We start from the raw sequence: 23,909 nt of genomic DNA on the forward strand, positions 1-23,909 counted from the left end.
GGAAAGATTTTAGCATAATGGATGGAAGAATATGGGTAATACTACATAGTGAGTTGCTGTAATTCAGTGTTTAGGGGATTATACAAACATTTTGTTCCTTTCATTCCCTTATTAACAATATAGATCTGCATGAATTACCTCCCATTTCTATAGAGTAGATATTTATTTTTAATCCTTTGAAAGGTCTACATTTTTTACGTACGATAAATTTTCTCTTACTGTTCTTTATATTCTCAAAATTATTTGGTTAAGTTACAAAAAAAAACAAAATTTTAAAATAATTGTGAATTTGCTGTCTGAGAACTAGATCTTATAAAATAACTACTGTTTGGGAAATCAGTGCCTGCAAATGAAGGGCATAAAGTGTATGTGTTCTTTGTAGTAGACAGGACTGTGAAAAATTATGATATTGGATGTCAGAGAGTGGGTATAGGTTCTCAAAATTATCTATATTGCATCACTTTCAACAAAATTTAGAATAGTTTTGCAAAATGGTCTATTTGAAAATGCTGAGCGGTAATTTTCAGATGCCAACTTTAATCTCAGAACTTGACAATCTTAACGTTGAACATGACCTGCTAAATGTGAATCTACATAAAATAACCAGCATTAATTAGTAAATCTAGCTTTAAAACCAATGGAAAAAAATATCCAAGCACCAATATATTAAAATCTTAGTTTCCATCATTTGGAACCAGGAAGTGAAAATCTTAATGAATAAAAATGATGAATATATATAAAATGTTTGAATGAAAACTTCTAAATAATCTAGCAAAATTTAAAAAAAAAAATGCAGATCCACACAAATTTTTTTCAAACAATTTGCCTGAGAACTAAAAAATCTTACCCCTGAGGTTTATCCTCCAATCTGCTAAAAAGTGACACTATGTAACAATATATACACATTTTCACCATGTACAAATGTTCGTTATATTGTAGATAATTTAGTTCACGAATTACAATCAAATTTCATTTAGAACAAGTTCCAAAAAAATTTAGGTATCGTCTTTCACGTGTCATAATTTCATTTCTATCAGATTTCAAAACAAAAGTGAACTTTCAGAACTCTTATATTTCAATAAAACTCAATGATCCAGGTATTGAAAATAACCTCTACATGTCAGATAACATGTTAACACTTCTCTGTTTAATTTTCAAGGTCTATGATTCGTTAAAATGTCTCAAGTTCGTCAAATGACTTTGTTGTTAACCCAAAAACTGATTACATGCAAAAAAATTCCTTACATCGTGAGGCAACGACAAGTTAAAATGTACATGATGTAAATACATGAATCATCATTATATAATTCATTCCTCGGATTTCTTTGTATACCCTTGGATATGTTAAAGAAGGTGGTTTATCAGTGAATTGTTTTCAAGCACCTGTCCCAAATCTGGAGGTTTGTCAGTGGTTGGAAGTCATTACTGAAGTCATGTCTTTTTTAAATGTTTTTTTGTCCTTTTAGTAAGTTTGTGTAGACATCATCCCTGATAGGCTTATGATATACTTCTACACCATTTGGTCTCAGGTGGAGAGTTGTCTCATTGACAGTCATACCACATCTTTTTATTTTCATCTTAGATGTATTCCAAATAGTTTACGGACCTTTTTATCAACCACAGAGAACATACTAGATCTGTTTATAAATTGTATTTGTCCTTCAGGAATTTAGTGAAGACAACTGACCTAAGATAGGCTGTTTATATAAAATTCATTCCGAATTTTCAAAGACTTGGAAAGTCAACAACAGAGTACATACAATGTGATTCTGATAAAATCACCTTTCCTGGTGTGGAGTGATTCACTATGAATCAAAAGGATTGCTGGTAATTAGAAGTGATAACACTGATTTACAACCTTGCCATATTATATCTATTCAATACACAAAGAAGAAATTCTAAGTGAATACTGTAAATTCAAAAATTTCTGCAATGTTTTTATGCATTGTGACTGGATTGGATTCGCAAAAATAAAAACTCACATTTTGAGGTAATTTGTATAATGCAAATTCCTTTATCTCAATAAATAATCTTGCACTAAAAAAAATTGCAATAATAAATGCACACAAAAAATTTTGAATTCAAGGTAATAACCAACATGTTTCAGTATTTACCATGTTAAAGGTTAAAATTCACCACAAAAGATTGAATTTTATGTGAATTGCCTTATATGTGTGCCTTGATTTAAACTGACCTTTGACCTATTCTTGGTGACATATGTTCTTTCGGTTGAGGAATGGTCATATACACTTGTGATAGTCCTTCAACTTTTTTAGTCTGACCAACATTTTTGTATGGAGTTATTCCAGCTGGACTTTTAAAAATCCAGTTGCCTTTCCAGTTTTGTCCTTGACCTTTATTTTCTTTTTCATCATCGTCATCATCCTCATCCTCAGCCTCCTCTTCATCTTCCTCAATTATAGGAGCAAGATTCATTGATAATAAATCAGGATCAACTTCACTCGTCCCGTACTCGTAATCGTAATCGTCAAGACTTGGCAGTGAAATACGAGTATCATCATGAACACGATCATAAGTGTCATATCTTGATGAAAATTCTTGTTGTCCTTCTGTTCTATCAACTTTTTCTTCCTCCATTGGCAATTCATCCAAATACTCCTCCACTTGACGAACCTGAGGTTGACTCCTTGAGGACAAGTCCATAGCAAAACTGCGTAATTTTTCAAATTCATTTTCAACATTTGTACTAGAGCTACTGAAACTTTTTACAGATTCACATTTTTCTATTTGTTCTGATTCACATAAATCAGTTTCATTATCTAAATCACTATGACCTAGGCTATCTACATCACTTCGTATATCACATTGAACAATTTCATTCACAGATTTTGGCCTTTCTGGCTTTATTCTGTCTTTTTCGCTTTCATACAATTCACATTGCACCATTTCATTCACAGACTTTGGTCTTTCCCTTAATTTAGTGTCTTTTTGGTTTTCATACAATTCACATTGCACCATTTCATTCACTGATTTTGGCCTTTCACGAAAACTGCTTTCTTTTTGGTTTTCATAAGGTTCACACTGCATTGAACTATCTTGCAGAGTTATTTTTTGATTCACATTATTAGTCACATGACTTTTGCCATTATTAGTCACATGACTTTTGGCAGTGGAATTACTATGAACAGTATCACATTTTTCATTATCACTAGGCATCGATTCACTGTCAAACTGTTTTTCATTGTCACTTTTCTCCTCAGACATTGAAGAGTTACGTGCCTGGTCAACTTCATCTTTGCGACCATCTAACTCATCAAGACAAAAGTCGAGATGATGATCTCTTCTATGATTTTCTAGCACCTGAAATAGAATAAAATCAAAATTTATCAACCTGAGTTAACTCCCTTACAATGAACAAGAAAATTTGTCTTTTAAAATATTTGAGTTATTTCCCTTGGACTGGCAAGCTTTCATTTGCTGAAATTTATAAAAATAAAATTAAAGTGCGTAGTGATTGATTTGTAAGAACATTTTTGATAATTACAGAAATAATGTCTGTGTGTTTGTTTTTTTTTTTAAACTTTTATCACAAAATTAAACGATAAAATAGCTAACAAAGTAATGTTTCCTTTGGTTTGCAAAAATATTAAATTAGCAATGGTTTCATAGTGAATGACATATTATGAATATGATATGAGTCAATTGCTCCTACCAATTGCTGTCTTTACTCACCCGAGAAAAAATACTATGCTTGAAAATTGTACTTCGTCAAAAAGTCAAACTCACCTGATAAAAAAATCCAAGATGGAACATTGTAAATAAAACCCATTAAACAGTATATCACTTAAAATGTCACGTCTCTCATTATCTAGATGTTTACCAAATATCAAAACTCTTTCATATCAGATACTATGAACAAGATGTCATTGCTTTGTTCATTTTAATTTGCAGATCTTCTTATAATTTGTCACAGCAGCAACTATCAACTTTGAAGTATAAGGTATTATATGGGTAGCATTGTCATCCAAAAATAAAACAGAGGATGAATTCCACTTTTAAGTATAATGTATTATATTGGTAGCATTGCCATCCAACAGTAGATGAACTCCATTTTCAACAACAATTTATGTTATTCTAAAAGTAGACCAAAACAACACAAAATGTGAGGTCTAAGGAACATCTCACAAAAATTTAATCAAAGTAGACCTTGTCTTTAAAAAAACAGCAGTAGCACAGTAAAGGAGCTCCACTTTTAACAATGAATTTCCAAAGTACACCTGTCCCCAAAACAGCACATAAGATGAATTTCACTCAAGTGGACTTTGTCTTACAGAACTTATTATTACTAACTTTTAACTAGATAGTCATGTGCATTCAAGTCACTTAAAATTAAATTGTCATGCCCTGTGTGCCTGCAGGACACAGTCATAATGATAATCTTCTCATAAAAGGATAAAGATCAGACACATTTTAACACTGTGTAAATTAACACTATTGTTCTATTGCTACAAAACTATTCATCCATGTTTTTCACACTTATTGAAATAAATTTAGAAACACAAAGGTCAATATTCAGGTGAACAGTAGTTGTATACCAATTGTGCAGGCAAGGGATACATACTATTTGACATAGGGATACATACTATTTGACATGGATTAGCATTGAATAATTTAACATACAGTATTATTGAAAAATTAAGTATTTCAATAAGTCTTAGGTTTAAATATATTTTATTGTTGAAAAAGACAAATGAATCAGACACAAGGACATGAGCTTGATTTTTTGCCTTGAAATCAATTTTATCATTGAAATGGTAGAAATAAACATAATATTTCATTTTAAAGTTATATAATTTAGTTTTTTCATGGTCACAGATTGTAAATACCCAACATGCAGTAGCCTAAAACAAATGTACTCACAAACATATTTGAATGATGAAAAACATTAATGTAGAGTAGATTTAGACAATGTTCAATCTTATTTTATCATTCCTTTTGGACATTTAATGTTTTATTTATACCCCCACACTATCTTAATGATGTTGGAATTTAAAATGAAAAAACAAAATAACTGTGATTAAATCTAAAAATTATCAAAAACATCTTTTCCTGTAAAATTATTTGCCAAGATACATAATAAAGAGAATCACTTTAAATAGACTACAACCTGTATGAAAGAATTGGTAACCATTGGCTCCTTAAGGCTGCTGGAAAACCACACAATAAAGCAATGTATGCACATTTTGGCCACTTCACTAATATCCAAATTCACTGTTCAGATTGAAATTTCACCATTCACAAAGACAAATGCAAAAGCATCTCCTTTTCAAAATTCCATGTGTATAATTCAGTTCCTACATCTCTTCATTAACATCGAGTTCAACAAAGAAAAAACTTTCACCTTAAATATCTATATATTTACATCAAGTTCTTAAAACAAGATTGAACTATTTTAATACAGATTAATAAGAGCTTTAATACAAAGGAAACTTTTAAACCTTTTCAATCATTATATGTTTTAAGACATTTAAAAGTTTAAGATTTAATGAGACATATCATAGATATGTCAATATCAATTGTTCTATTTTTAGAGATTCCAAATTAAATGAAGTATATCACTTACATGACAATCAAAATGGCAGCAATATAAGGGGCTGAAAAACCCTTAATAGAAGGACACTTTCTCCATAACTACTTCAAGATTTATTTTTTTATAAATTTTTACATCCCTCAAACTGGTTTAGCATGAAATATTTGCCACTGGACGTTAAGCAACCAACAATCAATCAATCAATCAAACTGGATTTTAAATCATGATCATTTGTATTATTTACAGATTTTTATCATTTCCATTTCTCTAGTTGGTTTACAATTTGTATAGAATGCACAGTAAACCATCAAATAATGATATAAATCACTAAATGTAAGCTATTTTATTATTATTTTTTTTAATTTGAATTTTCAACCATGCAAACATAAAAAAGTTCTATTCGTCATAGGGCCAAGGCAATGTTCATTAAACAGTCTGCTTAGTTCATTGAACATACTCCAACTAAATTATGAATTTTATTTATATATTGCTTACCTAAACACAGCATCAGCTAAGGGTTCATTTAACTGTTATACTTTCCCAGGATTCAATACTTACCTTTAAGTAACAATAGCAGAAGCTAACCAAAGATTCAATACTTACCTTAGTAGCAACAGCATGAGCTATTCCAGGATTTAAGTCTAACCTTAGTTACAACAGCATGATCTATCCCAGGATTCAATACTAACCTTAGTAACAACAGCATGAGCTAGCTGATCTTCGAAAGACTTGACAGGATCAGAGGATTCGTCTGACAATGAGGATAGATCTGAAACAGCTTCATCAGAGCCCTGCAAAATAAAAGATAATTTTTGTCAATGGTGATCATCTGATATTCATATATATTGATTTCTGGAACAGCCCTGTGCAGCAAAACAAAAAATATCAAATTTTAATAGAATACCCTACACCAACAAGAAATCACAGAACAAACCTTTTTATTAAAACATTATTCATTGAAAAATGCCGGAACATGCAAATGTCAGCATCTCCGAACAACGGAAGGGATGAACATGTAAATTTTGATATTAGTAAAATAAAAGTAAGGATATAAGGTATGATTAAAAATGAGAAAACTGTTGAAAAAGACCAACAGACCAGGATGAAAACAACTACAGGGCATTGTACAGCCTTCAACAATGAGCAAAACAAGAATGCATTCATGGCATAGTACATGGATGCCCCACTTGCACTATCATTTTTCTATGTTCAGTGGACCGTGAAATTGGGGTCAAAACTCTAATTTGGCATTAAAATTAGAAAGATCATATCATAGGGAACATGTGTACTATTAGTTTCAAGTTGATTGGACTTCAACTTCATCAAAAACTACCTTGACCAAAAACTTTACCCTGAAGCGGGACAGATGAACGAACGGACGCACAGAAGGAAAAACATATTGCTCATAGGTGGGGCATAAAAAAGTCCCTTGAATGACAAAATGTGAACCAATTCAATAGACAAAACCAACAATCCTAGACATTGCGCAGCAAAAAGTCAATATTATTAAGTGCAACTTTTCATTCTGTTTTGATATGCTTATCTTTATATCAATTTCAATTTTTGTTTTAATATTTCCCCCCAGTGTAAGGCCTTGACATAGTTTTAAATGAGCTATTATAATAATGACAGTCATTATCAATTTTTTTTCTTTTTCTTTAACAAAATATGAAATTAAAAAAAATTTAGCATGTCAAAACAGTTTTTATACTATCCTTTCAAAATGTTTAAAATCAATTACCCCCAAGTTGAGGTTTCAAAAATAAATACTCTGAAAAAGTGAATGAAAACAGTATGAGATTTCATGTGGCAATTGAAACTTCTCCTAGGGTGTATAGAGCGCATTCTTTAGGAATAAGTTTCATTCACAAAATTCAAATTTGTAAACAAAATTTTACCATAGCTGATGATGACAAACATATTCTTTTGAAATTGAAACTTAAGATTTTATAATCCATGAACCATCTATTCAATTCTAAGACCTTAACATAAGCTGATATAATTATAAGGTTCACAGATCACCCAGGCTCCATGGAAAATGCTCACTGGACCATGAAATATTAAAATTCTTGCATGAAGTCAGTTTTAATATATACTACATACATATGTTTTATTAATGTTATATTTCATATTTCATAAATTTATTCATGAATCTTAATAAAGAAAATGTTCACCACGGATGAGAAAGCAACAAATTTGCAATTTTCCCAAATTACTTTCCATGCATATTAAGCTGCAAAATATTATGGGTTTGGTATGTTAAGATATCAACCCAATCTGATGAGTCAAGCCATTTCCAATTGATTTTTACAATTTGTTCTTATGTTGTGCTGCTACACAACTGTCCCAGGTTAGGGTAGGGTTGAGCGTATACAAATATTGGTTTACTTTTATAAATTTTGACTTGGATGGAGAGTTGTCTCATTGGCACTCATACCACATCTTCTTATATCTATGTTCAACACCGCCACATTCTGCAAGTGCTTATCCAAAGTCGAAGCCTGTACTTATTCAGTGGTTTTCATTAGTTGGTGTCTGTCATATTTGTTTTTTATTTATTGTTTTGTCATAAATAAGTAAAAAAGAACATTTTGAGTTGAAAATTTGTCATGATTTTAAAATTATCTTACTATTCTTTATATATAGAAAAACAAACGAAATATCTATATCAAATATTTGGAAAAAAAGAATAACCAAATCTACTTAAAAATTGCAAAATTTATCATGAAAAAATAACATGCTTTAGGACAGGTGTCTTTAATGATATTTACACAAAACTATTATTTCATAAAGATTGTCTGTAATCTGTTCAAATTTGCTTTTTGGACAACAGCTGCCTTTTATGAAAATTCAAATATATCAAATATCTTCTGTAACAGCTGAATTTCAAAGGTTCTCTTCTGACATATTGAAAATTGAAAATCTAAGGTACACTAATTTTTCTCAAGATTTTTCTTTAGGGAGGAGGAAAGATAGCCATTTTTGTCTATTTCAATTAACAATTTTCAAAATCTACTGATTCCTAAAAGTTTTGAATCAAGGAATATAAATCTCCCTCATGTATAGCTCTGTTATCTTACCAAGCTTTAGGTATATACTTTTTGTCATTTTTGATTTAAAAGCTCTTCATTTTTTCGATAAGTTTTGAATTTTCAAATATTTTGCCCTAGGGCATCATTCAAGAGAATGAATGTCAAAATGTGCATCTGGTGCAGTAAAATTTGTACCATTCATGTTATCAAAACTAAGGTAACAAGTCATACACGATATTGTTATTAAAGTACTAAAGCCCCTTATTTATTTGTATCTCTTATCAGTGTGTAGGACTGTATGATACTATAATAGAGATTTAATTAATCTCTCAGTGGTAGAAATGTCAAGAGATTCACCTACTCTCACATTTGAAGACGTCACATCAGTAATCCTGGTCGTATTAAGGTATGACAATTAAAAAAGTTGGCCCCATTTTTGAGAGATTTTGTTTCTTTACCCTACAAACCTAGTTTTTATCTCGGAAACATCAAAACTAATTTCATATTGTAAAGGTTTTCAATGTAAATATACAGAAATTTAAATCTACAAAATGTTTGACAATCAAAAGATACCAAAAGTCCTTGAAAATATCAAAAGATCATCTTTAAACTAATTTAAAAATATGTGGAATGCCTAAAATTTGCTTTATAAAAAGTATAGATCTACAAAAAAGATCTAGAAAATTTTCTTTTAATGCAACTCACATTTTCAACTTTTTCTTAATTTGTTAGCCCAAGGGGTTTTCCAAGGCAATGCATTAAATATTTTTGCTTAACAACCCCTGTTTTTCTAATTAAATTCATAATTTTTTTTTCAATTTTTTTTTACAACTACATTTTAAGCAATATAAAAATAAGGAGATATGGTATGATTGCCAATGGCACAACTCACAGTCCAAATGACATGGATGTAAGCAACCTATGGTCTTCAACAATGAGCAAAACCAACTCCATATTAGAAATAAAGAGAGCAAGATAGACACATAAACATACAGACAGATAGAAATAAAAAGAATATGTCCCAATAACAAATATAAATGTATCATATCGTCTTAGTATTACTACAGTTCTTATTTCAAGTTATATCTTTAATAGGAATTCAGACCTAATGCCACATGAATGATGCTATGTTAAATGATTCAATTCATAATTTTTCAAAACTTTCAAATGAACCTGAATTATTTCTGACATTTATATATATGCTTTCAAAGAAAACTCATTTGTTACAGATTATTTATGGTAAATTTCCCAATTCCAATAAAAATGAACAAAAGAGGTATTTATAATTTATCTGTCAGATGTCATATGAAAATTTACTTGACTCAAAATAGCGAAGTCTTTCAAAATCAAATTGCTGCGTAAAAAATAAGGAGGCAATTTAAATTTGAACATAAACATCTTTTGTATACCAACTAGTCTATATTTTCCAATAATGTAACCTTTCTCAAAATGCTTATGCTGACATATAAATTTTATCATCATAAATCAAAATGACTTTGCACGGTTATGTACTTTATATTCATTCATAATAAAAAATATATGAATATTTTTCCCTTTTCACTTTTTTCATACATGTCTGCTCAGTATTCAAATCAGGATCACTTTAATAACAATCAATGCAGTTCAAATCCATTTCTCTTCCCATGACACATTAATATGAGCCATAAACCATACATCAATACTCAGGCCTAACTTAATACAGATCTTATTGTTCAATAGATGACAACAGATGATTTTAAAAGGCACAAGTGTAGCAGAGCAAATGATTTAGCGGAATAAACAAATATTTACAAAATCTAAATGATATTTTACATGAAATTTTAGTTTTTTATTATGTGTTTTAGTTTTTCGACATATGGTTTAGAAGAGGGATGTTTTTGTACTTGTAAAACTGGTTCAACCCAACCACATTTTATGCCTATTTCAAGTCAGGCCTTCTGGACCATGTATTGCCTGTTCTGAGGGACAAGGGTTTTAGAATTTTATTGACTACTTAATTTTATAATTGTGTATATGTCTTCGTTTCTTAATTCAACAAATTTAAGAAAAAACAAACCAGATCGAGTGGTTCACCAACACTTTCAGTAACCAGTCTGGAAACCAGCTGACGAACTTTCTGTGAGGTTTCTAAAGGGTCATCTGAAGTACTATCAAAACCTGTCAATAAAAGATGTTAGCACATTTTACCAAAACATAAATTTTCTTCATTTCAATTTAACTCTGTGAAACTTCCTTTTTATTATAATTTCTTTCCTCTATGATTTAGAGTTTTGTTATTTTCAAGCTTGCCTTCCAAAGGAAATATTTAACAGTTTTAAGGCAAGGGCAGTTCTACATGAAAATGTCACATAACATAGACTTAATGTTTTATCACAATTTTTTCTCTTTCAAAGACTTATGAAACCTCCAAATGAACCTTAGGGGAAGGTTGGGCACCCGTCAAACATGTTTCACCCTGCCACATTCTGTATGTGCCTGTCCCAAGTCAGGAGCCTGTAATTCAGTGGTTGTCATTTGTTGCTGTTTCCTATTTGCTTCTTTCATTGTTTTGTACATAAATCAGGCTGTTATTTTTCTCTTTTTAATTGATTACATTTATCAATTGGGGGCCTTTTATAGCTGACTATGCAGTATGGATTTTGCTCATTGTTGAAGGCCGCACAGTGACCTATAGTTGTTAACTTCTATGTCATTTAGTCTCTGGTAAAGAGAAATCTCATTGGCAATCATACCACATCTTATTTCTTATACTTCCCTGCTTACTGAGAGACAAATAACTATCAACTTTAAGGGGAGATAATTCCATGCAAAAAACAAAGGCAGAAAATATAAATACACTTACTTTCTATAACAATTTCTAATCTTTGAGAAAGACTGACGATGAGATCTTTGAGCTTCCCTCTGTAATTCACTAAAACATCACTATCTGTAATATAAAATTAAAACACTCTAAAACAATTAAAAAACAGTCTGGGAATAATTCATTCAAAAACAAAAATTACTGTGGGTTCATTATTTTCATGGATTAACAAAAAATTTAATAATATAAGGAGGATTGATTACGTGTTTTAAAAAAAGTTTGCATATATATGTCAATAGAAAATTTGTACTTTGTTGATCTTTAAATTTCGTTGTTTATCTGCATCCACGAAAAATCGCTGCAACAGTAATCCAACTGCAAAATTTCACAAAAATTTTAGATGTGGTGTTTTTTAATGACCAGGTTATTTTTATGAATCTATTGGAATTATTCTAGGTGGTCTCTGAATTAATTTGTAGTAATCTGCTAAATATATAATATTCTTTTCTAAACTTTTGTCTCCCTTTGTTCATCTCTCTTTTCATTCATAATAGCTTTTCAGGCTCCTTGAACTCCAATGGAGACTAACTGAGCATTCACCTTATAAAAAATTTAACTTGCATATCTAATAGACCTTATCACTATTCGGGAATCTGCAACATTTGACCTAAGAATCTGTGACACTTGAACTATTGACATCATACAACAATCACTTTTCCTTTGAGGCCTCAGATATTTTCTATTCTGACATCAACATTTTTTTGGGAACCTTTGTGATGTCCAGTAATGGCAGACAAATAGAGATCAGGTGTGTACGTATTGCTACAATATATCTATGCAAAATAATCTTAATCTACACAGAAAAATCCCTTACAAGAATTATTGCTGTAACTGTGATTTACACCGCTGGATAATAGATTCTCCAACGATTTCTGTAGTTCTGATTTAAACAAATCGAAACGTCCGTGGAACTTCTTTTCCTCTGTAGTTTTAGCATTCTCAAACGCTTCCTTGTATATATCTGCAAAGAATAATACACATTAATATTTAAGCTGCGTCGGATAGAAATCAACCTTATGCAAGTGCACATATACATGTACATGTATAAAAATTGATTTTGGAACATTCAAATACGAAATAAAAGATTAATTTTAGTCTGTTTTGTAGGGTTTTTATATCAACTCAATTTTCAAACAGTTTCAGACTTAGTGTAGGGATTTTTTCAACCCATATAAGTTAACAGATGTATTGATATTCATTTGCATAAGGTCGATTTCTATCAGACACAGCTCATTTCATAATTGATTTTAAAAATTGTGTTTATATAGAACAAATACTTTACATGGTATTGTTACAAAACAAGGAATGATTTCAGAATTTGTTTTACTTTCCACCCTGTTTCCCTAATAAAATAACACTTTTAAACGTTTTACCATTATAATAACGAAATTGAAATTAAAGAAACATTATTCATCCTGTTTAGTGTCCTTCAATAATAGTTTTAAGAAATTCTAAAGAGGAAGTTCTTACTGGAACCATTTCAGGTTCATAACATTAAGGCATTAGTTTTGTTTAACAAAATAATTTTGTTAAGCATATTTTTGCACCTCTAGAAATTTCAACTTTATGACTGAATAACAATTTAAGATCAAGATACATTTTTTTAAAGTTGGGTTAAAACTTGATCTGGTAATGAAAACAAATCTGGTTAAATTTTTTTTCAAATCAGATTTTTGTGCATCAGTAGTATGGTCTCAGAAGAAGTGTTGGATTGAGTTTAACTGTATGCTTTCAAACCGGCTAATTACTGCTTATAACAAATGCCTTTGATTAAACATTGTTGTAACAACATACCTGAAACCCCTTTTGTGGAGCTTTCTTTTTCTTCATGACTTCCTCTTCCACCTTCATTATGATTGCTATTTATATCTTTGTTTAGAGGAGGTTTCACTGATGGACCAAACTGTATCGGAGCTGGAATCACTGGATCAAAACCTGAAAATAGATAATTTAAATATAAATTTCCATTGGTCTTGGACATTTAATAGTTGGTCGCATTTATTTTCATTTGCAGAATCAGTGGCTACAAGAATAAATTACATTTCTGACAGTTTCCCAGGGAGATAAAAATATCAGAGGGGACAAAATTTTACTCTCATGTGCCTCAAAAAAGTAAGAAAAGCATTAAAAAATTATCTATATATTTACCCCTAATCCAAAACAATTCACCAGAACTGAGAAACTCTGATTGAAATTGAATACATGTAAAAAGAAATCTCAACATTTTGATAAGGGCAACATTCTTCTGCTAAAGATATAAAACAGAATTGTCTAGAGCAACAAATTAAACATTTTTATATTAGTTAAACTCAAAGACTCATTATTTATACAGGTTTTTCTTTTATTTGAGATTGTATTGTGTCTCTTCCCAAGCTTCAAATTTTGCAACACAGTACTCGAATGTCATAAAACCTTATGTCCTGAAAATGTGAGCAAAATAAACTTCCAAAAGGGAACACAGTGCATTATGAATAACAGTTCTAAAATTCCAAGTATTTAGAAGGTATCACCACTTAACTAACACTTGGCAGCCAGTATAATAACATTAAGGTGGTACCTAACACTACAGGGAGATAACTCTGTAAAAATGAGCTAGACGTTTTAATCACGTTGTATTGTTTAGGAAATATTAAGCTTCTCAATGATCAAAATTAGTGTTTGTCAAACTGCTATATAACCAACGAAATTTTTCTGATAAAGTGGTTGGTTCAAATTTTTTGAAATTTTTATATTTTTGTCAAAGGGTCAAAGTAAACATTTTGTCAAAATTTTATGAAAATTAAACGAGCCAAATTGATATAAGTCAAGGTGTTGGGTACCACCTTAAGACACTAACAAACAGAACACCTCCCCCTATGTAAACCCTGTAACAACAGTTTAAAATACCCGAGTATTTCAAGGTACATTATTCGCCCGTCTTACACTTGACATAGTGTTATTTTCATAACCATGTGTAAAATGGTAAAAAACAGCTTTAGTTTTTATTCAATAGGATACTTTTATAACGAATAATCACAAATGCAAACATTTAACACTATTCATTTCAAGTCATCAAAACGTTTTGAAAAGGCCAATAACTCTTAAGCTAAATGTAACAAATCAGTGAAAGTCAATATTTACCAATTATACTCGGGGCGTAACAATATTTGTAAATGACTTAACAAAACCCGTTACTAACTGCTGACGTTACACAACTAACTAAATCGTTTAAATACACAGCTTCTGGATTTATTGTTTCTTTCGGCAAAATTACAGCTTAAATTTATTTCGGACAATTGAAAATTTATTCTAGGAGTATTTAAGTTCAAGCAAACATTGCAAAAATATATGTCAAATATATATACTGTGGCTTCGTTAATACTCGTGGGATATCCATTTTCATGGGTAGGAGGAAACCACAAATTTAAATAGTGGAACTGAAAAACAACTTTTTGATTACTTTTGTTAGGAGTAAATTGTGAAACCCTGTATCTAAGTACCCATATGAAGTACTAAATTTTTCTAAAACCATGAAAATTGAAACAAGACATAAATGTATCCACATTTTCATTAAAATCATATTTTTAATTTGCTGTTTATACCCATTGAACTAAATATGTGAACCTCCTAAATTATATATTTTATCTTATTTATCATATATCCTAAAATGATTATTTAAAAAATTGGGAGTAGAATTTTCTTAAGTTCACATGAGATCTATCCAAGTGATCTATATATATACATACATAAGGATATAGGATTCCCTAAAATGATATTAATTCTAGGTTATACAACCCTCTATTACAACACTGTTGACAAGTAAAATGACAGCTCATACAAATTGTCTATGGACTTTAGATTACAGGTAATAAGTTAGTATTATAAAGGTGTCTAATATCAGAGGTGGGGGTCGTTTTCCTCAAAAACTATTTAGGATTATTTGAAAGATAGCAAATAAGTATAAGAAAACATTATAAATATCACGAGAAATTTTGAAATTAATTTATGAGTTTTTTCTTTAAGATTTAATTTTATATTTGTGTCTTGGCCTACTAAGTTTATTTAAATAAAAATATGATATTATCTATGTTCAAGTGAGTACATTGCAAACCAACTTGAACTTATTTTTCTTCCAATGATTTGCTAATTAATAATTTGAATTGTTTGTCATGTATCCTTGAAGTGAAATTCTCAAATCAGCTGATATTTTTACAGTATATATACAAGTCTTCCCGACTCCATTTGACATGATATGATGGAACGACCAAAGTCAAGTCATCTGTCTTTCAATCCAGAAATAATTACCAGTACATATTCACTTAATCTTAAAACAGTGTTTTCTATTGGCGGAGACCAGAACAAGTTAAGAGCGAGAGGATCAGGCAAAGACCAGAACAAATTAATAGAGAAAAGGAAAACAGAATTCTTGGCGGACACCAGAACAAATTAAGAGAGAATGGAGATTCAAAACAGGATGATTGGCCAGGACTTTGGAGTGAGAGCAAATTAAAAAATGAAAGAGGGAGTCGGCTGGTTGACCTAATTTTCATTGTTTATATCAGAATATAGATGAACATTCCACAGAACAATATACATTTTTATTATACTTCTTCAAGTGTCCAATACAAATACCTTCATCAAATGCCCTTAGGAGCTAAATTTTTTACTCCAATGTCATCATACATTTTTTCATACAAGAAAACAATAAAAAAGATATAGATCTACAAAAAAATATCTTTCAAAACATACATATTTGTTAAAGGGTATCTTATTACAAGATCTACACAGATAGCTTCAGGGGTGGATCATAGATATATCATCGTGTATCACAACTGAACTTTGATTCGGTGACCGCTTCAGTATACCGATTGTTTACTATGAGATTTCGTCAATTGTTCATCTCTTAATCTGATTGTCAGCATTTATATTACATTCCTGTTAATTAATTCTGATCATTTCTAAACATGTTTATGAATTAGGTCAAGAGCGTAACATATACATTAGTATCCAAAATATTAAACAAATGGATGATCAAATGGCCATGTTTGTTTTCTGATCATTGCCTGTAACAATTAATTCTTTGTTCATCTTCTAGTCTAGATTTCAACAATTGCATGATCTTAATACATTTTCAAATCATCTTACAATAATCTTACAAACAATTTGAGTAAAAAACATTGAATAAATGACATATCTTAAATTTTCAATGCATGACTATTTATTATTGTGATTTTAATTGACAACTGACAATTGATGAATCACAAATGCATGTCCTGTACAATATGTTGTAGGGAAATTTAACTCCCAAAAATTAGCATGTGCACTGTCATGACTGTGCATATTTTCTAGTATAGTGTTCTCATTTTTTAAGATTGTGACATAATAGTCTAAATAGGGAAAGGGGGAAGTTTGTTAGAGCATTAAACTGGTTGAGTGTTGGTGGTTGTTTGGGTCTTGTATGTACTATGCTGTTTGGGTCTTGTATGTACTATGCTGTTTGGGTCATTGTATGTACTATGCTGTTTGGGTCTTGTATGTACTATGCTGTTTTGGGTCATTGTATGTACTATGTTGTTTGGGTCATTGTATGTACTCATCTTCGCTAGCCAAGGGTTACGATCCACTTCCCTCCTCTCCACCTCATTGTATGTATTATGCAGTAATTTTGTTGATTCCTGTTATCTCTTGTAATGTATATATAAAAGATTTTATTACAGCTCTGTTCAATTGTCATTACTATTTTCTACCCGCATTTATTTCCCATAAAACTTTGTCTGATTATTGTGACTACAGTATTCAATAAAGCATAGAAAGGAGTAGGTTCAATAAGGCCCCAAAATGGCCCCCTTTTTTAGCTTAAATTTCAAATTAGGATTTATTGACCAATATCACAATGAATCATAGCTAAATAAGCTAATACAGTGACTAGATAGGAAACAAGCCTTTTTGTGGAAAATTTACATTCCTGCGTTTTATTCATGATGTCACAAATTATGAGGACTCATTTTGATTTTCCACAAAAAAATCAATGAAAATGGTAAATGTCCATTGATTATTGGACAGGAAACATAAAGCGCACATTACGTTGACAAAAAAGATCTTTTAATATAATGTTTGTAAAGACATCTTTAATGTCTAAATTGAATATTTAGTTTGTCAACGCCTGCGCTCTAGCTATGTTTCCTGGTCCTAAATTTGGTTGAAATCCTGTCGATTTTGTAAAATTTCGCCAAAATCTCTTATCTTGGCCTATTTTGGATGTAAACATTTTTTATCTTGTAACATTGAACTTTATAATCGGGGCCAAATATGGCCCATACCGAACTTACTCCTTTATGGCAGGTTTCTTTAATTTACATAAAGCTTTACGAGGGGTCTATTTTCCCCTTATTTCATACATGTTTATGATAAAAAAAAAAAGAGAAAATATCCCCTAGGTAAGTTTTGATTTTTAAAGGAAAATCATACAGACAGAAGAACACCCTAACGACATGGTCCTTAAACATCCTTCCTCAGGGATAAATGACAAAAAATATTGTCTACCTGTTCCCTTTACTAACTGATGCAGGTTTGAGCAATCTTTTTTTAATCCATAAGACTACATTTTACTCAAGATTTCCTGTTTTGCTTTTCTAAAAAAAAACATTATAGCTAACATCAAAGTTCTAAACTAAACCAGGTTTTAACTTATTTTCATGTTTATTTTAATATTTAATGCGAATGCAATCTTTTGAGGTGAATTTTAAAACATGAACGAAAAATCAAAGAGACCTTGAAGTTAAAGGACATTATAAATATTCAGGTTATTAAAGGCTTAAAATAAAATCAAAAGGAAGAGCTAAAAACCACAAATATTTCACCACAAAAGACTATTAAACTTTAAAAATCTTCAATAACATTATAAATGTCAATCCTTTTATTTTCTTCAGAACACCCACCAGAATCTGACTGATAAATTATTCTTTTCGACAAATGTTTGGGAGGCAAAATTAAACAACCAATAAATAAAATGCCCCTCCTGAAGCAAATGGCCAATCCCTAGCTCTGACATTATCATTTGAAATCTTAATCATTTCAATGATGATATTTATCTGAGAAGACCACTTCCTATCCTCCAACTCAAAAATTGGTGGAAACAATTAGTCTAAACAGCTGCAAGAATTGATGACAGACTCTGTCAACCTGTAATTAAGGTAGAATATTGTATCTCCCCTTCAAGGAGCCCCCTCCTATAATAACATGCATTTTTTCATTGTTTAAAGTGTACATCACACTCTCACCTGCAAACATGCAACACATCAAAGAACATCAAAGGCTAGCAAACCTAAGTGATGTATATTGCTTATTGTAATTACCTGTAACAAATGACAACTTTCAAATATTGTATAAGGTGTCACTGCTTCTGGGTAATCTAGGACAAGATGATTATTGGGATAGATAAAATACCTTCTTTTATTATGATAAAACAATTTTTTTTTAAAGTAGCCCAAGCCAAAGTATAACATGAAGATGAACAAACAAAAATATGCAACACACCACAAAACACTAAACAGAAATCTTAAAATTGAGCAACATCCCCCCCCCCCCCCAAAAAAAAAATAATCCATAAAAAAATTATGCAACACACCACAAAACACTAAACAGAAATCTTAAAATTGAGCAACATCCCCCCCCCCCCCCCCCCCCAAAAAAAAAATCCATAAAAAATTAGGGACTTGCTTTTTCAAAGTTGACCAAACCCATGTCAAATGAAGATTAACAGACAAAAACCAATCCACAAAACTCTATTTTAAACAAAAATCTTCAGAGTGAGCAATAAGACCCCTCCCCAAACAAAACCTTCAATAAACTCCAGTGTCCTGTAAAGGGAAAGCATTTAAGGCAGTATGATTGTTACAGAAATCTTTTTATGTTTGCTTCCTCTACTAGATCCTTTTCATGGATGCATATATGTTCAAAACTTTAGAATGCAGTCAACTGCTATTAAAGCAATCTGTTTATGTCACTGTCTCAATAATTTCATTTTGCAAGTCATTCAAAAGGAAGAAATAAAATTAGTCCATGGAATTTTTAAATAGTGTTGACTCAGTGACACAGTTATCTGAAATCTAATACAGATACAGGTCACGAAGAAAATGAATATCATCAGATCTAAAGACCTTTGAAGAAAATGAATTATCATCACTGACATCAGGATCTATAGACCTTCGAAGAAAATGGATTATCATCGGACCTATAGACCTTTGAAGAAAATAAATTATCATCGGATCTATAGACCTTCGAAGAAAATGAATTATCATCGGACCTATAGACCTTCGAAGAAAATAAATTATCATTGGATCTATAGACCTTCGAAGAAAATGACTTATCATCGGACCTAGACCTTTGAAGAAAATGAATTATCATCGGACCTTTGGAATAAGTAAACAGTGCAATGATCCTACCTTCAAACCAACTCTGTCTTAAATCATGAATGTAACGTCTATCCATAATAAATTGTCAAACTAATGTTTGGCCGTAATAAATTAATATAACAAGCCATCATAAATTTATGCTAAGTGTGAAGAGTGTAGTGTATTTGCTTAAAATGGAAATATTAAGGTGTCATCTTATCTAATATTTAACAATCTTAAGCCTGATAAATCTCGTTCAAAAGAGAAATTGAATTTAAAATTGATAGTTGACAAATATTAAATTTTACAACTCACTACCCTAAACTTTGGACCACATACTGTCAGTATTCATAAAAGAATTTTTTATGAAAACATTTCTGAATATACATGTAAACCCTCGTGAACTCAGTTAAACAGATTTACTGTAAACATTTGAAATGATCTTACAAGTTGAAATGTAAATAAATCATTTAATGTATTAACTCACATAACCAAAAATACTGCTTCTTTAAAAAATGGAATCTTTTTAAGGGCATACGATACAGTAGAGATCCCTCGTTGATTTTTTCTTGAAATTTTGGTAGAAGGTCAATTTCGATGTGTTCTTTTGAAATATGCAAAGAAAAATATACCTTCATGACTTACTTTTTGAGATAATTTGGTTTGAAATTTGCATATTTGAAGGAAAAACCCTGAAATTTCATGAAAAAGGACTTTTAAGGAAAGTACCAATACTTTTGAACGAGCAGTCATAATTTAACCGGGTTTTTTGTATAATGTTCCCTTGATCCATGGCATCAGCATGCTGTAACAAGATAACGGTTGAAATGAATAATTATATCCGGAATTCTTTTAATACAAGTGAAATAAAGAAGTTGAAAATATTTTTGTGTCTACACAGAAGTGCAGAAAAAATTCTATCGTTGATTTTTTCTTAAAATTTTGGCGGAGCGTTCTTGAAACAGAACTTGATAGATTGCAAAAGAAAAAACTGGGGGTCCATGTGCTTGTTTTTTCAATAAAAGCAATAAACCTAAGTTTTTAATGGCAAACGGGACGTTTGCCAATAAGGCGCCAAACTACGTTGAAATAAGTTTTATTCGCTACAACGTCGTGAAATCTTTCCCGCCGTTCACTACTACGTTGTCAATTTCAGTGGTAGAGCCAAGGTTTTTTTTTTTGAAAGCAATGATATTAATCATGAAAATTAATAAAGCTGGTTACTCGTAAAATAGCATAGAATATTTGCCAAACCTTTATGAATTGTTACGAAACTTGGATAGAAAAAGTATTCTAGTAAATTACTTTTAGAAAAGAAATGTTCGGAAAAAAAACCAGATACATCTAATAAAAAAAATAATTTGCATCTCTGTCCGACATTAGTCATAAAATTCATATAGACAACACAGCTTTAGCATAGTTTTAATTATTCAAAAGCCCCGACATGACAAAATGTGCAACAATTATAAAGTAAGGGGGATAATATAAAAAATAAGGGCATTTGGTATGATTGCAAAATTAAGAGACAACTATCAACCATAGTTCAAATGACGAAGATAAACGCTATTAAAGGTCACCCTACAGCCTTCAACACAAAAAAAAAAAGAAAAAGAAAAAGCCAGCTTTAAAAAGCCCCGACATGAAAATGTGAAATAATCAAACAAGAAAACTAACGACCTACTCTATAGGCATTACATACATGAACACAAAATCATACCCACATTAAATCGGGTTAGCTTAGCTTAGTCCATTACCTGATTACAGTGTAGTATAACATGTCATAGGAAGTACAGCAGTCGATATTAGAGCATGAAATTTAATGATTCTGTATCAATAGATTAGTTACCGAAGCTTGTCTTCAGGATATTTTTTTTATTACGGTACATATAATCATTGAATTACTTGTCTGTATTATACCTTCAATCTAGGAGTGAGTGCAACCACATTGTTTGTCCGGTCTAACAAATATTTTGTTTCTTATCTGAGAAATTACATTACAAAAAGACTTCGTATTTGGTCAGAAACTGAACATCAATGAGTTGCAACTCTGGTCTGTCAAATACCTAATTCCTGTGTGCCGATTTTACTCTCTCATATGGGGATATGCTTAGCACATCAACGGGTGCGTTTTTGTTTTTTGGTCTGTAATACGGGGCTTATAACTGTGTCATTTAACTGACAGTTTCTTCATACACATATATATTCCACTGGGTTAAATTCTAAAAAATGCCGTTAAACTCTTTAATGTACCTTTCCAAAGTCAGGAACAGTATGATGCGCTGTCATTATTTATTACGTTTTTTGTCATTTTGTTGATAGTCTCTGTTTATCCGTACAATTCTAATTACGATTTAGAGTTTGCCAAATGGTAAAGTTACTATATACATTACTTATTGTTTTTATTTGTGTAGTTGGGGTTCTCTCTCATCGACATCTTATGTTTTACATATCTCGTATTCATTTCCTATATGAAACAACAGACATACAAAAATAAGAATGTGGATTTGATTTTTTTTCCAATTCGAAGTTAATATTGTTGACTTCCTTATTAATGAATAAATATAACAATTCTCGTGATTTGGCCGATTTTGACGTCAGTGGATTTTCCGCAAATGTGAATACATCTGAAGCGACGTCGCCAAATGTAATCGTTCTTATTAGAAACATCGCGAAATTACAACGTTCTGATTACCAACGTCGCGAAAACAACACGAAAAGTTTTGAAAACGTTATTATCTGCCCCTGCTACTGTATCGTATGCCCTTAAATGAAATATATAGGCCAATTCAAGTACTATTAGATTCTATTGTCTTTTTCTGGTCTTTCAAAATATTTTACTTTCATGCCCGATTTTTTAAATTTAAAAAAAAATTTTTTGTTGAAGTTTCAAAATAGGTTTGGTCCTCTTTTCCAAAATGAAATTACTTTTAAAAAATATACTCCTATTTTAATTCAGGCAAAAAACTAAAAAAAAACTAAGAAACTCTGAAAATGATATTTCACTAAATTTCCATAAATTGCATTCATGAAAAGTAAATATAGAATTTCCCACCAGACAAAAAACAAAATACAAAATCAAAAACAAACCAAAAACTTTGAAAATGATCTTTTAAGTGCTACATGTCCATAAACTGCATTGATGAAGAGTTAATATAGAATTTCCCACCAGACAAAATAACAATAAATCATGATAACAAGGTGCATTCCATTATAACCTCAGACAGATTGATGTAAATGTTAGTCATGGGAATGATTTAATCTGTCTTCTCCTTCTTTAACCACAAAGGAATAGTTGAAATAGTAATTATACCTAATAAGCATAATAACACACTTCTGATATATCAACCTTAAAATCCATTCTGCATTGACAAGGCAATATACCTGGGAGATTAAAGTTTGTTTTACACAAATTATTTCAAATTAAAATCTTCTTTTTTAACAATTTTTAAGTTTATTTTAATCATTATTGAAACATATTACATTACATTTGATCTAAACAGCAATTTAACAAATGATAAGCAGGACTTGTTTATAGAGAGATGTCACCTTGGATTTTGGTGGTGTTCCTTTTACTCAATCTTCAGGTTTCTTGGTCACATGATTTCTTATAATGTTGGTGAACTGTTGTTTTGTATGTATTTGTTTGTACTCTCTACAATGATGTGGTATGTTCTTTATATAAAAATAAGGAGATATTGTATGTTCTTTTATAAAAATAAGGAGATGTTTATGTTCTTTATAAAAATAAGGAGATGTTGTATGTTCTTTATAAAAATAAGGAGATGTTGAATTTCTTTTAAAGAATAAGGAGATGTTGCATGTTCTTTTTAAGAATAAGGAGATGTTGGATGTTCTTTTTAAGAATAAGGAGATGTTGCATGTTCTTTTTAAGAATAAGGAGATGTTGGATGTTCTTTTTAAGAATAAGGAGATGTTGGATGTTCTTTTTAAGAATAAGGAGATGTTGGATGTTCTTTTTAAGAATAAGGAGATGTTGTATGTTCTTTATAAAAATAAGGAGATGTTGTATGTTCTTTTATAAAAATAAGGAGATGTTGTATGTTCTTTTTAAAAATAAGGAGATGTGTATGTTC

The 23,909-nt window shown here is 30.7% G+C and overlaps 1 protein-coding gene across 9 annotated transcripts in view; it reads right to left on the reverse strand.

The window, feature by feature from the left end:
- The window catches only part of LOC127717539 (titin homolog), a 107,577-nt gene that overhangs the window by 20,877 nt on the left and 62,791 nt on the right, over positions 1-23,909 (reverse strand). For all 9 annotated transcript variants that reach the window (XM_052223219.1, XM_052223217.1, XM_052223215.1 and 6 more), the window contains 6 exons: positions 13,238-13,378; positions 12,258-12,404; positions 11,426-11,509; positions 10,640-10,740; positions 6,241-6,342; positions 2,195-3,321 (listed from right to left, as the gene is read on the reverse strand). In XM_052223219.1, coding sequence (XP_052079179.1) covers positions 2,195-3,321; positions 6,241-6,342; positions 10,640-10,740; positions 11,426-11,509; positions 12,258-12,404; positions 13,238-13,378 — 1,702 coding nt within the window. The remainder of the gene's footprint in view (positions 1-2,194; positions 3,322-6,240; positions 6,343-10,639; positions 10,741-11,425; positions 11,510-12,257; positions 12,405-13,237; positions 13,379-23,909) is intronic.

Source organism: Mytilus californianus, unplaced genomic scaffold (genome assembly GCF_021869535.1).
Source record: "Mytilus californianus isolate M0D057914Y unplaced genomic scaffold, xbMytCali1.0.p SCAF_10, whole genome shotgun sequence".
In the NCBI taxonomy this organism is placed as follows: Eukaryota; Metazoa; Mollusca; class Bivalvia; order Mytilida; family Mytilidae; genus Mytilus; species Mytilus californianus.